This window comes from Physeter macrocephalus, chromosome 5 (genome assembly GCF_002837175.3).
Source record: "Physeter macrocephalus isolate SW-GA chromosome 5, ASM283717v5, whole genome shotgun sequence".
Classification (NCBI taxonomy): domain Eukaryota; kingdom Metazoa; phylum Chordata; class Mammalia; order Artiodactyla; family Physeteridae; genus Physeter; species Physeter macrocephalus.
Window position 1 is genome coordinate 28,445,277 of NC_041218.1, and position 12,413 is coordinate 28,457,689.

The 12,413-nt window shown below is 38.0% G+C and overlaps 2 protein-coding genes across 17 annotated transcripts in view; both read left to right on the plus strand.

Moving 5' to 3' along the window:
• Positions 1 to 12,413, plus strand: part of CADPS2 (calcium dependent secretion activator 2) — a 552,734-nt gene that overhangs the window by 133,556 nt on the left and 406,765 nt on the right. For 14 of the 15 annotated variants that reach the window (XM_028489806.2, XM_055084855.1, XM_028489809.2 and 11 more), the window contains exon 2: positions 11,398 to 11,511. In XM_028489806.2, the coding sequence (XP_028345607.1) occupies positions 11,398 to 11,511 (114 nt within the window). Of the gene's footprint in view, positions 1 to 10,403; positions 10,475 to 11,397; positions 11,512 to 12,413 lie in introns of those variants that run through there. The other variant, XM_055084863.1, reaches the window with a different exon arrangement.
• RNF148 (ring finger protein 148) overlaps positions 11,460 to 12,413 on the plus strand; it is a 31,854-nt gene continuing 30,900 nt past the window's right edge. Inside the window, exon 1 of one of the 2 annotated variants that reach the window (XM_007130531.3) lies at positions 11,460 to 11,511. The gene's annotated coding sequence lies outside the window, so the exon portion shown is untranslated. The remainder of the gene's footprint in view (positions 11,512 to 12,413) is intronic. The other variant, XM_028489824.1, reaches the window with a different exon arrangement.

Here is a 12,413-nt window from a genome sequence, read left to right on the forward strand (position 1 = left end):
TTTCTTTCCTTCTACTGACTTTGGGTTTTGTTTGTTCTTCTTTCTCTAGTTCCTTTAGGTGTAAAGTTAGTTTGTTTATTTGAGTTTTGTGTTGTTTCTTGATTGTATTGCTATAAAATTCCCCCTTAGAACTACTTTTGCTGCATCCCATAGGTTTTGGATTGTTGTGTTTTCATTGTCATTTGTCTGTAGGTAATTTTTGGTTTCCTCTGAGTTCTTCAGTGATATCTCGGTTATTTACTAACGTATTGTTTAGCCTCCGTGTGTCTGTGTTTTTTACGTTTTTTTCCCCTGTAATTGGTTTCTAATCTCAGAGTGTTGTGGTCAGAAAAGATGCTTGATATGATTTCAATTTTCTTAAATTTTCTGAGGCTTGATTTGTGACCCAAGATATGATCTGTCCTGGAGAATGCTCTGTGCACTTGAGAAGAAAGTGTAATCTGCTGTATTTGGATGGAATGTTCTATAAATTTCAATTAAATCTGTCTGGTCTGTTGTGTCATTTAAAGCTTCTGTTTCCTTATTAATTTTCTGTCTGGATGATCTGTCCATTGGTGTAAGTGAGGTGTTAAAGTCCCCCACTGTTATTGTGTTACTGTCGATTTCCTCTTTTATAGCTGCTAGCAGTTGCCTTATGTTTTGAGGTGCTCCTATGTCGAGTGCATATATACTTATAATTGTTATATCCTCTTCTTGGATTGATCCCTTGATCATTGTGTAGTGTCCTTCCTTGTCTCTTGTAACATTCTTTATTTTAAAGTCTACTTTATCTGATATGAGTATTGCTACTCCAACTTTCTTTTGATTTCTATTTGCATGGAATATCTTTTTCCATCCACTCACTTTCAGCCTGTCTGTGTCCCTAGGTCGGAAGTGGGTCTCTTGTAGACAGCATATATATATATATGGGTCTTGTTTTTGTATCCATTCAGCAAGCCTGTGTCTTTTGTTGGAGCATTTCACCCATTCACATTTAAGGTAATTATTGATATGTATGCTCCGAGTACCATTTTCTTAATTGTTATGGGTTTGTTTTTGTAGGTCTTTTCTTCTCGTGTTTCCCACTTAGCGAAGTTCCTTTAGCATTTGTTGCAGAGCTGGTTTGGTGGTGCCGAATTCTTTTAGCTTTTGCTTTTGTGTAAAGCTTTTGATTTCTCTGTCGAATCTGAATGAGATCCTTGCCAGGTAGAGTAATCTTGGTTGTAGGTTCTTCCCTTTCATCAGTTTAAATTTATCGTGCCACTCCCTTCTGGCTTGTAGAGTTTCTGCTGAGAAATCAGCTTTTAACCTTATGGGAGTTCCCTTGTATGTTATTTCTCGTTTTTCCCATGTTGGTTTCAGTAATTTTTTTTCATCTTTAGTTTTTGTCAGTTTGATTGGTATGTGTCTCGGTGTGTTTCTCCTTGGTTTTATCCTGCCTGGGACTCTCTGCGCTTCCTGGGGTTGGGTGGCTCTTTCATTTCGCATGTTAGGGAAGTTTTCGACTATAATCTTTTCACATATTTTCTCTGGCCCTTTCTCTCTCTCTTCTCCTTCTGGGACTTCTATAATGTGAATGTTGTTGTGTTTAATGTTGTCTCAGGGTCTCTTAGGCTGTCTTCATTTCTCTTCTTTCTTTTTTCTTTCTTCTGTTCCGTAACAGTGAATTCCACCATTCTGTCTTCCAGCTCACTTATCCATTCTTCTGCCTCAGTTATTGTGCTCTTGATTCCTTCTAGTATATTTTTCATTTTAGTTATTGTGTTGTTCATCTTTGTTTGTTCTTTAATTCTTCTAGGTCTTTGTTCTTTAATTCTTCTGGGTCTTTGTTAAACATTTCTTGCATGTTCTTGATCTTTGACTCCATTCTTTTTCCAAGTTCCTGGATCATCTTCACTATCGTTATTCTGAATTCTTTTTCTGGAAGGTTGACTACCTCCATTTCATTTAGTTGTTTTTCTGGGGTTTTATCTTCTTCCTTCATCTGGTACATAGCCCTCTGCCTTTTCATCTTGTCTGTCTTTCTGTGAATGTGGTTTTTGTTCCACAGGCTGCAGGGTTGTAGTTTTTCTTGCTTCTGCTCTGTGCCCTCTGGTGGATGAGGCTATCCGAGAGGCTTGTGCCTGCATCCATGTTAAGATTCAGCTTGGTCTGCTGCTTCTTTAGTTGTTGAAATAACATCACCATGTGTTTCTTTTTAAGACTTTTTTTAATAATAAAATTCATAAATTTATTATTTGTCAATAAATCTGGCAGTCATAGCTGTTAATTTTTCCACCACACATATGAGACCAAGAAGTACCAGAGCTCTTCCACTGACTTGACATTGAGAGCCTACAAATATTTATACCTTTTAGGAATACAGAGATGTCAAGTAACAGTTTATCAAGAAGTACAGGTTTCATTTGCGGGGTTATTTTCACATGACACAGGAATGGTTCCAGTTGCTCACATTCTTACCAGCACTTATATTGTCAGTTTTTTCATTTCTTTGAGCTGTTCTAATACAGATGTAGTGTTGTGTCATGATTTTAAAAACAGCCTTAGAGATATAATTGACATATGATACACTGTACAACTGTTAAAGTGAACAGGTTGATAAATTTGACATGTATACATCCATGAGACCATTACCACAATTAAGATAGAACACATCTATTGATATTACCCCAAAGTTTCCTAGTGCCCCTTTTGTAATTCTCCTTTTCCACCCCAGGCCCCCTACCCAAGCCACCAGTGATTTGCTTTGTCACTGTAAATTAGTTTTATATAAATGGAGTCATACAGTATACACTATTTTTATGTCTGGCTTTTTTCTTTCAGCATGACTCTTTTGAGATTTATCCATGTTATTTTATGTAGCAATAGTTGATTTCCTTTTTACTGCCAAGTTGTATTCCATCATATGGCTATACAGTTTGTCCATTCACTTGATGAACATTTGGGTTTCCAGCTTTTGGTGGTCACCGACAAGTCACTGAACTGGGACAACTTCTTTTTTCTATGTCTATTTTTTAATTGACTTTACTGAGGCATAATTTTATAAAATGTACTCTTTAAAAGTACATAATTTGATGAATTTTGACAAATTCATACTCCCTTTTAACTAACACCACAACAAGATATAGAACATTGGCTTCACTTCAAAGGTTCCTTTGGGGGTTCTTTTCAGTCGGTGTCTCCCACTTGCCCATTCCTAGCAACCACTAATTTGCTTTCAGTCACTCTAGAATAAATTTGCAGTTCCTGTAGTTTTATAGAAATGGAATCATACAGTAATATAATTTTAGTTTCTTGCTTTTTTGCTGAGCATGTTTTTAGATTCATCCATGTTGCAAGTATTGTTGCAAGTATGTTCATTCCTTTTATTACTGAATAGTATTTCATGCCATGAGTTTACCACAGTTTGTTTATCCATTGATGTGTTCTTGGGCATTGGGTTGTTTCCAGTTTGGGGCTATTATGAGTCAAGTTGCTATGAACATTCACGTTCAAGCCTTTGTGTGTTGCTTCTGTGTTTTGTCTTTTTGGCCCTGAGGCATGTGGGATCTTAGCTCCCCAGCCAGGCATTGAACCCTCACCCCCTGCAATGGAAGGTGAAATTTCAAACATTGGACTGCCAGGAGAGTCCCCACCATGTGCTTCTAACAACAACCCTACTGAATGTGCATTATTACTCTCCTTGTTGTCTAGGTGAACAACTTGAGGTTAATGACCCATGGAAGACCCTACAAATTGTGGAGGATCCTGGATACAGACAATAGTCTGAAACCGGAGGAGCCTGTGCTCTTACTCTAATGCCCTGTTAGTCATATGTAACCTTGTTAAATAATGAAATGAGTAAAGATATCCATGATAGGCTGTTTTCTCATCCATTTTAGTGGTTTGAGGCACTATTTTAGTATGAGCTTAGTGCTGTGAGGTACAATCAAGTTCTTATCCTAAAGTTAGTTTCATTGTAGTGGGGTGACTTAAATAAGCAAATACATGCAGGAATTATACACCTCTTATTGAAGAAAAAAAGCATGGCTGTGAGGGAAACAGAATAATATGGAGGTTGGAAAGAATATAGGCTTTAGATCAGGATACTGGTTGAGATTCTGCCCTTGTGACTTCCTAGATGTGAAGTTAGGTGAGATGCTTAACTTTCTCATTTGTGAAATGAGGACGAACTTTCTAGAAGATTTAGGGAGATTTAATGAGACATGCATGAAGTGTGCTCAGTACAATGCAGCATGGAAATTCATAAATCATGGATTTAATTTCCTTATTTTCAGTGTTCACCAGCAGCTCCCCTCCCCCAGGCCAGTCCCCTGTAATGATTTGTAATTTTGCTGAGGCTTGAATTCAACTAGGAGGTCAGTGAGAGTGTGGATAGAAGTCATACTTAGCAGCTGGGCAAGCCTAGCCTGGGACCCATTTGTCCACAATGCAGTGGGATTTTTCTGCTCTGTACTCATCATTTAGTATACCTTTTATTATAAAATATGTTAAAGCAGTATTTGCAAAGCTGGGGCTTTCTCAAATTTCCCCTTTTCAATGCTGTGGGACAATAGAACTCAGTCTGTCAAACTAACTTCATTTTTAGTCTACCTCAGGCACTTAGAATCTGGTGTTCACTGTTCATTGGGGCGAGTTCACTGGATAAGGAGTTTTTCATATAAGATAACATATGGAAAGAAGATTTTGTTTTAGAGTAAATTGAGATAAACCTACTAGCCAGGGATGGTAGTGCTGTGGCATTTTCTCCCTGATGGGGTATCTCATTGGGATTTCTATCAGTTAGGATTTGGGTCAGTCACATATGACCAGTGAACCCAAGCCCTGCCCCGCCCCCCACCAGAGAGTGATCTGTACCTATAGATGTTTACCTCTCTGTCACATAAAGGAAGTTGGGAGGTGGCAGTCCAGGGTTGTAATGGCTGCTTCACATTTGGGAGAGTCTCAGGCTCTCCTTTTGTTGCTTCACCATCTTCATGGGCCAAGCTGATATTCCCAGCTAGCACATCAAATTCCAGCCAGTGGGGAGAGAGGAAAGAGAAAAAGGCAAAAAGTGCTTGCTTCAGCTACTGTTTATGGTTTCCTACAAGTCACATATACTTTTGCCTACATCTTGTTGGCTTTAACTTAGTCACTTGACCATGTCCACTGTCAAGTGAGGCTGGTGTTTGTAGTCTTAGATGGGCATATTCACTGTCCCAAGTATCTGCAGCTGTAGAAGAGGGTGAGAAATTATTTGGATAGGAAATCGTTAATAGCAGTGACTCCCACAGGGTATTATAACGTGTGAAATGGGCCAGAGGCTCTTTGTTGTTCTGTTCTGACATGCAGTTTGGGGAGGTCTGTTTCAGCAAGGCTCTGATGATTTTGCCCCAGTGGTTTTATGCAGATCTTTCTGGTAGAGTGTCCATAGGAAGGGAAAAAGAAAATAATACCTATCCTATACTCTTTTCCTGCTAATGTTTTTTGCTATATCTCATTAACGGGTGTTAAAGCTATGCCTTTGTGCATTTCAGAGACCACCTGTGCCTGGAATAAATCCTTTTATCTCCTTGAGAAGTGCTTGTCTTTCTACTTTCTTTAAGGTATGTGCACACCCTGACACCCACCCTCCCGGAGGAGGTACGTACCCGCTGGTCACCTGCCACTGTGCTATAGAGTCTGACCTTGGCCTCCTTCACTTAGCAGGAGGTCATGCAGCCCCATCATGAGTGTTCAGACTCATGACGGGGCTGCAGGGCAAGGCAGGCTCTGCACAGCAGTGGTTGCCAGGTTCCTGAGTAGCATAATGGGTGGTCTCCTGCTGCAGTCAAGATCCAGGCATAAGGCTTCAGCTGATCATGACTTAGAATGAAAAGGCTACGATATAATTTGAACAGGGACAAACCCCCCCCCCCCAAAAAACAAAAAAACACTCTAGGTTGCATAAGACATCTCTGAATTCAAGAAATTAAGTATTTTTTCTGAGGCCCCTATTATTATGGATAAATTTATCACTGCCAGCCAAGATTTATGAAACAGCTTTTACTGTCAGTAATTGAAGTGTTCTTTTTATAAGGTAAATCTCTTGGTTGTATTTAGATGTTTGCAAGGATATTTATGTTCTAGTTAAGTTTTTGCAATTTGGTTTCATATAAAAAGCTCTTCTTAAAATCCCATTAGATAATTTCTGATGGTCGTTTTTTTTTTTACTTTTGAAAAATATTTTATTCATTCATTAGTAAATATACTAGGGTGAAGACAGTATATGGGCAAAACTAAAATATAGGCTGATTAATAAAACCAACTGCCCTCCAAAATGTTAATAGGTTGTGTCAGACAGGAGGTATGCATATGACAGGTTTCCCTCTTGCTTAATCCTGAATTGATAAATATTTTTTTAATGATCTGGATGAAGAATATGGCTAGTACATTATTATGTTGGTGGTATAACAAAACTAGGAGGGTTCTTTGGTCATAGGGTGAAGGAATCAGAATTCTAAAGAAAAAAATGAATCAACTTGAAAAATATTTTATTCATTCATTAGTAAATATACTAGGGTGAAGACAGTATATGGGCAAAACTAAAATATAGGCTGATTAATAAAACCAACTGCCCTCCAAAATGTTAATTGGTTGTGTCAGACAGGAAGTACGCATATGACAGGTTTCCCTCTTGCTTAATCCTGAATTGATAAATATTTTTTTAATGATCTGGATGAAGAATATGGCTAGTACATTATTATGTTGGTGGTATAACAAAACTAGGAGGGTTCTTTGGTCATAGGGTGAAGGAATCAGAATTCTAAAGAAAAAAATGAATCAACTGGAACAATGGACCAAATAAATCTAGCCAGGATGGAAACATGGCTCAATGAAGCACATGTAAGAATGTTTTAGAATTTTTGTTGATCATAAGCACGATGTGAGTCAGTTGATGTGACTGCCAAGAAGAGTTGATTTGTTTTTAGTTTGAATTAATAGACATAGAGTACTTAGAATGTGAGAAGTGGCCCTCCAACTTGTCTCTGTGTTGGCCACATGATCCTAGGAGAATCATCATCAGTCTGTTGAGTATATTTTGGAAGGGACATGGCTGTTGTAATGAGTTTCATGATGTTATAGCTTTCAAAGTACTTTCTTATATTTAGTTTTATGTAAATATTTAACTATGTAATGCTTTATTTATGGGCAACCTGGAGAGTACTCTTAGGATGCTGGGGGAACTGGTAAAGTTTATTCTAGAAAAGAGAAGACTCAAATAATCTAGTACTTGTCTCCAACTTCCTGAATTGCTATGGTTGAAGAAGCAAAGTAACGTTTAGTTTGTTTGGTCTTAGGTAGTATAGAACTAGGATTTATGGAAGGCATAAGGAAGCAGGTTTCAATCCTTCATAGTTGTCTAAAATTAAAGTAGACTTCATTGCAAGGTATAAAGGTAGGTTGTGTATGTCTGTGTGTATTTTAGTTTTAATAGGCTCAGATGGAGACCGAGAGACCACTTGGTATGGATTTTGTAAAGATTAATGCATTGATTAGAATGTTGAGCAGCATGATTGTTATGGCTCTTTTCTGACTCTTCCTGTTTCTTTGAAATCCTCAACCTGGAAATGTTTAAAAAAAAAAAAAAAGGGGGGGGTGGTGGTGGTGGATATACAGTCACGTTCAAATTTTATTACCTGAAAGGAGAAATTTTAAAAAGGCAATTGGTTTGTTCAGTCTTTCTGCAGGATGATCAGATTTAAACTATCTGCAATGAGTCATAATTGTTTTGAGTTTAAAAATGTGTAAAGTGGCTATTAAAGCTTAATTTAAATGTAAATTAAAATATGAGTATATAAGAAGGGTCCTGTGATTTAAAACTTAAAATGAATAAAGTGATATAGGTTGAAAGATCTTTTTCTTCCTTATTTTCCATCTGTCCAGTGTCCAAGGCCATCCTTCTTCCATAGTTTGTCTGTATATGGAAGCAAATACATGTTCTGATTTTTGTCCCTTTTCTGTGGAAGTGGTGGCTTATTGTAAATACTGTTCTATACTGTTTCCTTCCCCAAGATATTTTGAGGATATTTTCACATCAGTACATAAGAGAACTTTGTCATACTTTTTTATAAAGCTAATAGTATTACCACTGTTTGGATGTAGTATTATTTACTCCTTTATTTATGAAAAGTTAGGTGGTCAGCATTTTGTTTTGTTTTTTGCTAATGTGGGGCTTGAGGGGTGGAAAGTGCTACTGTGCAGAGCTGAAATTGATTAGAGTTAACTGCAGTTTCCAGTCAAGCCTTCCCTTTCATGTTGCAAGCCTTTAAATATACTCCAGAGTTCCAAAATATTTACATCAGATGCATACTGCGGATGCAGTTGTTGTCTAGGGTGGGAGACAGATTTCTGGTGCTTCCTGCTCCACCATCTTCCCAGGAGCCTTCTGCTGTCAGGTAGACTTAATTCGGAAAAGAAAAATGTAAAGTAAGTTAGGCATGTTTTCATAGCTTGAGTCATTTCTCTGAGTGCATCCATGTTGTCTGTCTTTCTGCTGGCTTATAGGTTAGACTTGTCAATTTCTAGGATCTGTATGTTTGAAAACTAGCTCTTGAGGGTATGAGTTGCAAGTTTTGTTTTGTTTTTTTCTGGTAAGTCTTTTTTTTCCAATGATTTTATTTATGGTATGTTTTGCCATGCTAAATTTATTTATTTATTTATTTTAAAAAGGATATAATTGACATAACATTGTATAAGTTTAAGGAGTATAATGTGATGATTTGATACACATATATTGCAAAATGATGACTACAATACTAAATTTATTTTTAATGTTTAGGCAGCTAAATTTATGACCTGTAGATGTTGATTCATGCTTAAAAAGATCTTTCTCATGCCCGTGTTTAAAGGAATTCTCCCATTTCTTCTAGTACCTTTACAGTTTGGTCTTTTTTACATTAGAAGTTTTAATTCATTTGGGCTGTAACCATGTGTTATGGTCCAATTTAATATTTTTCTCCATGGCTACCCAGTTATTCTAACATCATTGATTGGAGAAACCATCTTTTACTACTGATTTGAGGTGCAATAAAGGTATTGTATAGTATACTTCTGGTTGTATTTAGATCTATTTCTTGGGTCTATTACATTGGTCTCTATCTGTTGATGTATAGCATCGTTTATTTTGATAATGCCAATAGCTTTTAGGAAATTCTTTCTGACTGCTTTCCCACTGCTAGATTTTAAATTGCCTTTTTTCCTTCCTATCTCTTTTATTTAGAATTGTAGACCTTTTCTCTGTATTAATAGAGTATCCATTTATTGACTGTTTGTATATCGTTATGATATGGCTGTCATTTTATGTCTTAAATGTAACTGCAGTGATTTTTATTCATAAAAAAGTTGAAGCCTGATACTTAGCCAGGTGCCTCTGGCATGTTTTGTGAACTACACCACCATTGTTAGAGTTTCCAAGAAGACGGTTTGTGTACATCTCCTTCTCTTGATTCATATGCATGAATTTTCTACACCATAATCACCAAAACATAACTCACTGCCACAATGGCTGAACTTAAACACTGGCAAACTAGAAATTGCAGAGATTTAGAGGAGTTCTTAAAGAACAAAATTCTGAAAGAAAAAAATTGAAGGAAGATATCCCTAGGTTCTAGTTTTTGAACAATTTTTATTTATCGAATGAGGGAGTTGGGACAAATCATTAAGGTCCCCTCCAGGTCATTGTCATTCCCCCGTGTACATTTCCATTTACATTATTTTACCTCGACAGTTGGTTTGCAAGTTGAAGCCCTTCTTGGCGGTTCCCAGGGCTTGGCAACTGGAGTGCTCTCAGCCATTTCATTCTCAGCAATTGCTTTCCTACTTCCATCTGGTCCCTTTTGTGAACCACGTTTAGAGAGCTAAAGGCATGGGCTTAATTTGCCTTGCTAGTACACATACACAAAAGGTTCCTGCTTTCATTCTCTTCATATTATAGAAATGGTGAGTGTAATATAGTGGTGACATTCCTGCTTTTCAGCTTGGTTTAGCTTTCCCTAAAATGAGGAAGATAACCTTACTAAAGAAATGGAATGGTCTTCTCTCTCCACTGCTCGGGGCAAGGGGTTTTTTACACTGCGGCACGATAGGACACTTCTTTATCAGTCTGTTACTACCAGCAGCAGTTTCTTTACAGGCTGTCTTGTTTATTAGACTCCTAAATAAAACCCGTGTTTTGAAAGAGCTTGTCTCATATTTGAATGGCATTTTAGTAAGCCTTTTGAACAGTTTTAAACTTACTTCACATCAGCCTTCTTTTGGAAGCCAAATCATACCAGTGTGTTTAGTCTTTCTAATCCTTTAATCATTTTATCCTCAGCATGCCTCCAAATGCTTCACATCTCCCTGTAGAATCCAGAACTGGGCAGAGTTCTTTAACAGTCTGATGAGGATGACTGAAATGGAAAGATCACTCCTTCCTGTTCCTTATGTATCTCAGGATTTGTTGTTTTATCTGCAAGACTACGCTCTGTCTCCAGTTAAGCATTAAAAAAATATGCTTCTGCTTGACCTAATGCACCCTGCCTGTAGTGAAGTGGATGCGTCTGTAGTCGGTGCTGGCTTTGTGGGGATGAGCCTGTGCAGCCACATGGGGCTCCTGCTTAGAAGGGCCCCATGCTTGGTTTAATGCTCTTCTGCTGCTGTATTGAAATTAATTTTTTCAACAAGGAGCTCCTCTTTCTCATTTTGTAGTGAGCCCTACAAATGAAGTAGCTGCCTCTTCTTGTAGTTGATAACTAGAGGACATGGTTAGTAAGTCATGGTTCATGTCTAACCCACCCTCCGTAACTGTGATGGGTAGACCCAGGGTGAACACATCTGGTTGTGAACTTCCACCCCACTCCCTGAGTCACGGCCTTCCCCTAGCCTGCCTACAGATGCACTCACTGCCCCCATCGCCTCTCTGTTCTCCTCCTTATCATTCCTTTATCTCAGCTCAGGCACTGAGGTGTGTTTATTCATGGAATCCAAGCCTTTGGCCTACAACAGATGTCTTTTCCAGAGGATTCTTTCTCTGGCTTCCTCTGTCTTTCCTGCCACCTTTTGTCCAAAGCTGATGGTTGTCCACTCACCTCCAAGAGTACTTGTCCCTTCTGGTCTCTCTATTCAGGACAGCTGGCAGTTAGTTTCTCATTCGAATTTGAGACTTTTTTTTTTCCTGTCTCTACAAAGGGATTAGAGTGTAGTAATCACGGGAATTCTGTTTGGGGCAGAAATTTGGATTCCATTGCAATATCAGGTATCACAGAGTAGGTGGGGCAGTGACTTACATTTTTTAAATGACCCATAAGTTAATTCTAGGTATCAAATCTTAGAGACAAGTAGCAAATGTAACTTTTAGAAGTCATTATGTTTCATGGATTGGCTAGTTTTTGATCTGATTCCCTCTTTTTCTTGCAGCTTAACAAGCAGCAATTGCAGTTACTGAAAGAACGGTTCCAGGCCTTCCTCAATGGGGAAACCCAGATTGTAGCCGATGAAGCATTTTGCAATGCAGTTCGGAGTTACTATGAGGTAAGTTTGAAGAGTCTGATGCCTTTTAAAAGACATTTTTAATGGCTTTCCCATTTTAAGAAGCTCACTGGTATGATAGGATGGCTGTGAGTTTGCCACCTTCCTTGAAAGCATTGTCAATTCTATTTTGCAATTTAAAAACTGATTCCACAACCTGGTTTTGAGAGATAAACAGAATTGGAAATTATTCACATCTTTTGAGGGAGAAGTAAGCTGTTTAGAAAAATCTTCTGGCAGTGATTGATATAGCTGAGTGTAGCTATCTCTGGCTGCACATGTCTAATTTATCCTTTTTAATCAGGATTTCAATAGTAAATTGCTATCTTGTGCCATTCTGTTCACTAAACTTTATAATAAGGCCAGTAACTAATTTCATGAGGATAAATTGAATTCTTTTCTTCCCGGGGAGATAATACTACAATACCACCTTTCTCTTTCTTCTGATTTTAGTTTGTGAGTCATCAGGAATTCTCTGTGGACTTCCTGTGGGCACCAGTTTTCACACAGTGTCATTAACTGCTTCAGTGAGTGGCCAGTAGATGTTAAGAGAGTTCCCTTTTTTCTTGAGGACTTTTAGAGTCATTTGGTGCATGGATTTCTTCCACCTTGAAGCTATTCTACATCTCTCAGCTGAAGAACAACATACAAAGGTGTATTAGACTAGTACAAATTAAAAATGTAGAGATGCAGTGTGTCTGACGTTTTCTGAGGCAGGGAAATATCTTTGCAAGAGTAACAAAGTAACTGGATGTACAGATACTTGGTTGGGTTAGTAATTAATTGATGGTGTGTATGCATCAGAAGTGGCTTAATGCAGCCGGAGGGAGGTGTATGTTACCCCGAACCTAGGCCTGTCAAACAAGATGAAAGTATAGAAGTCTTACTCACCGGATGTGTGTGTG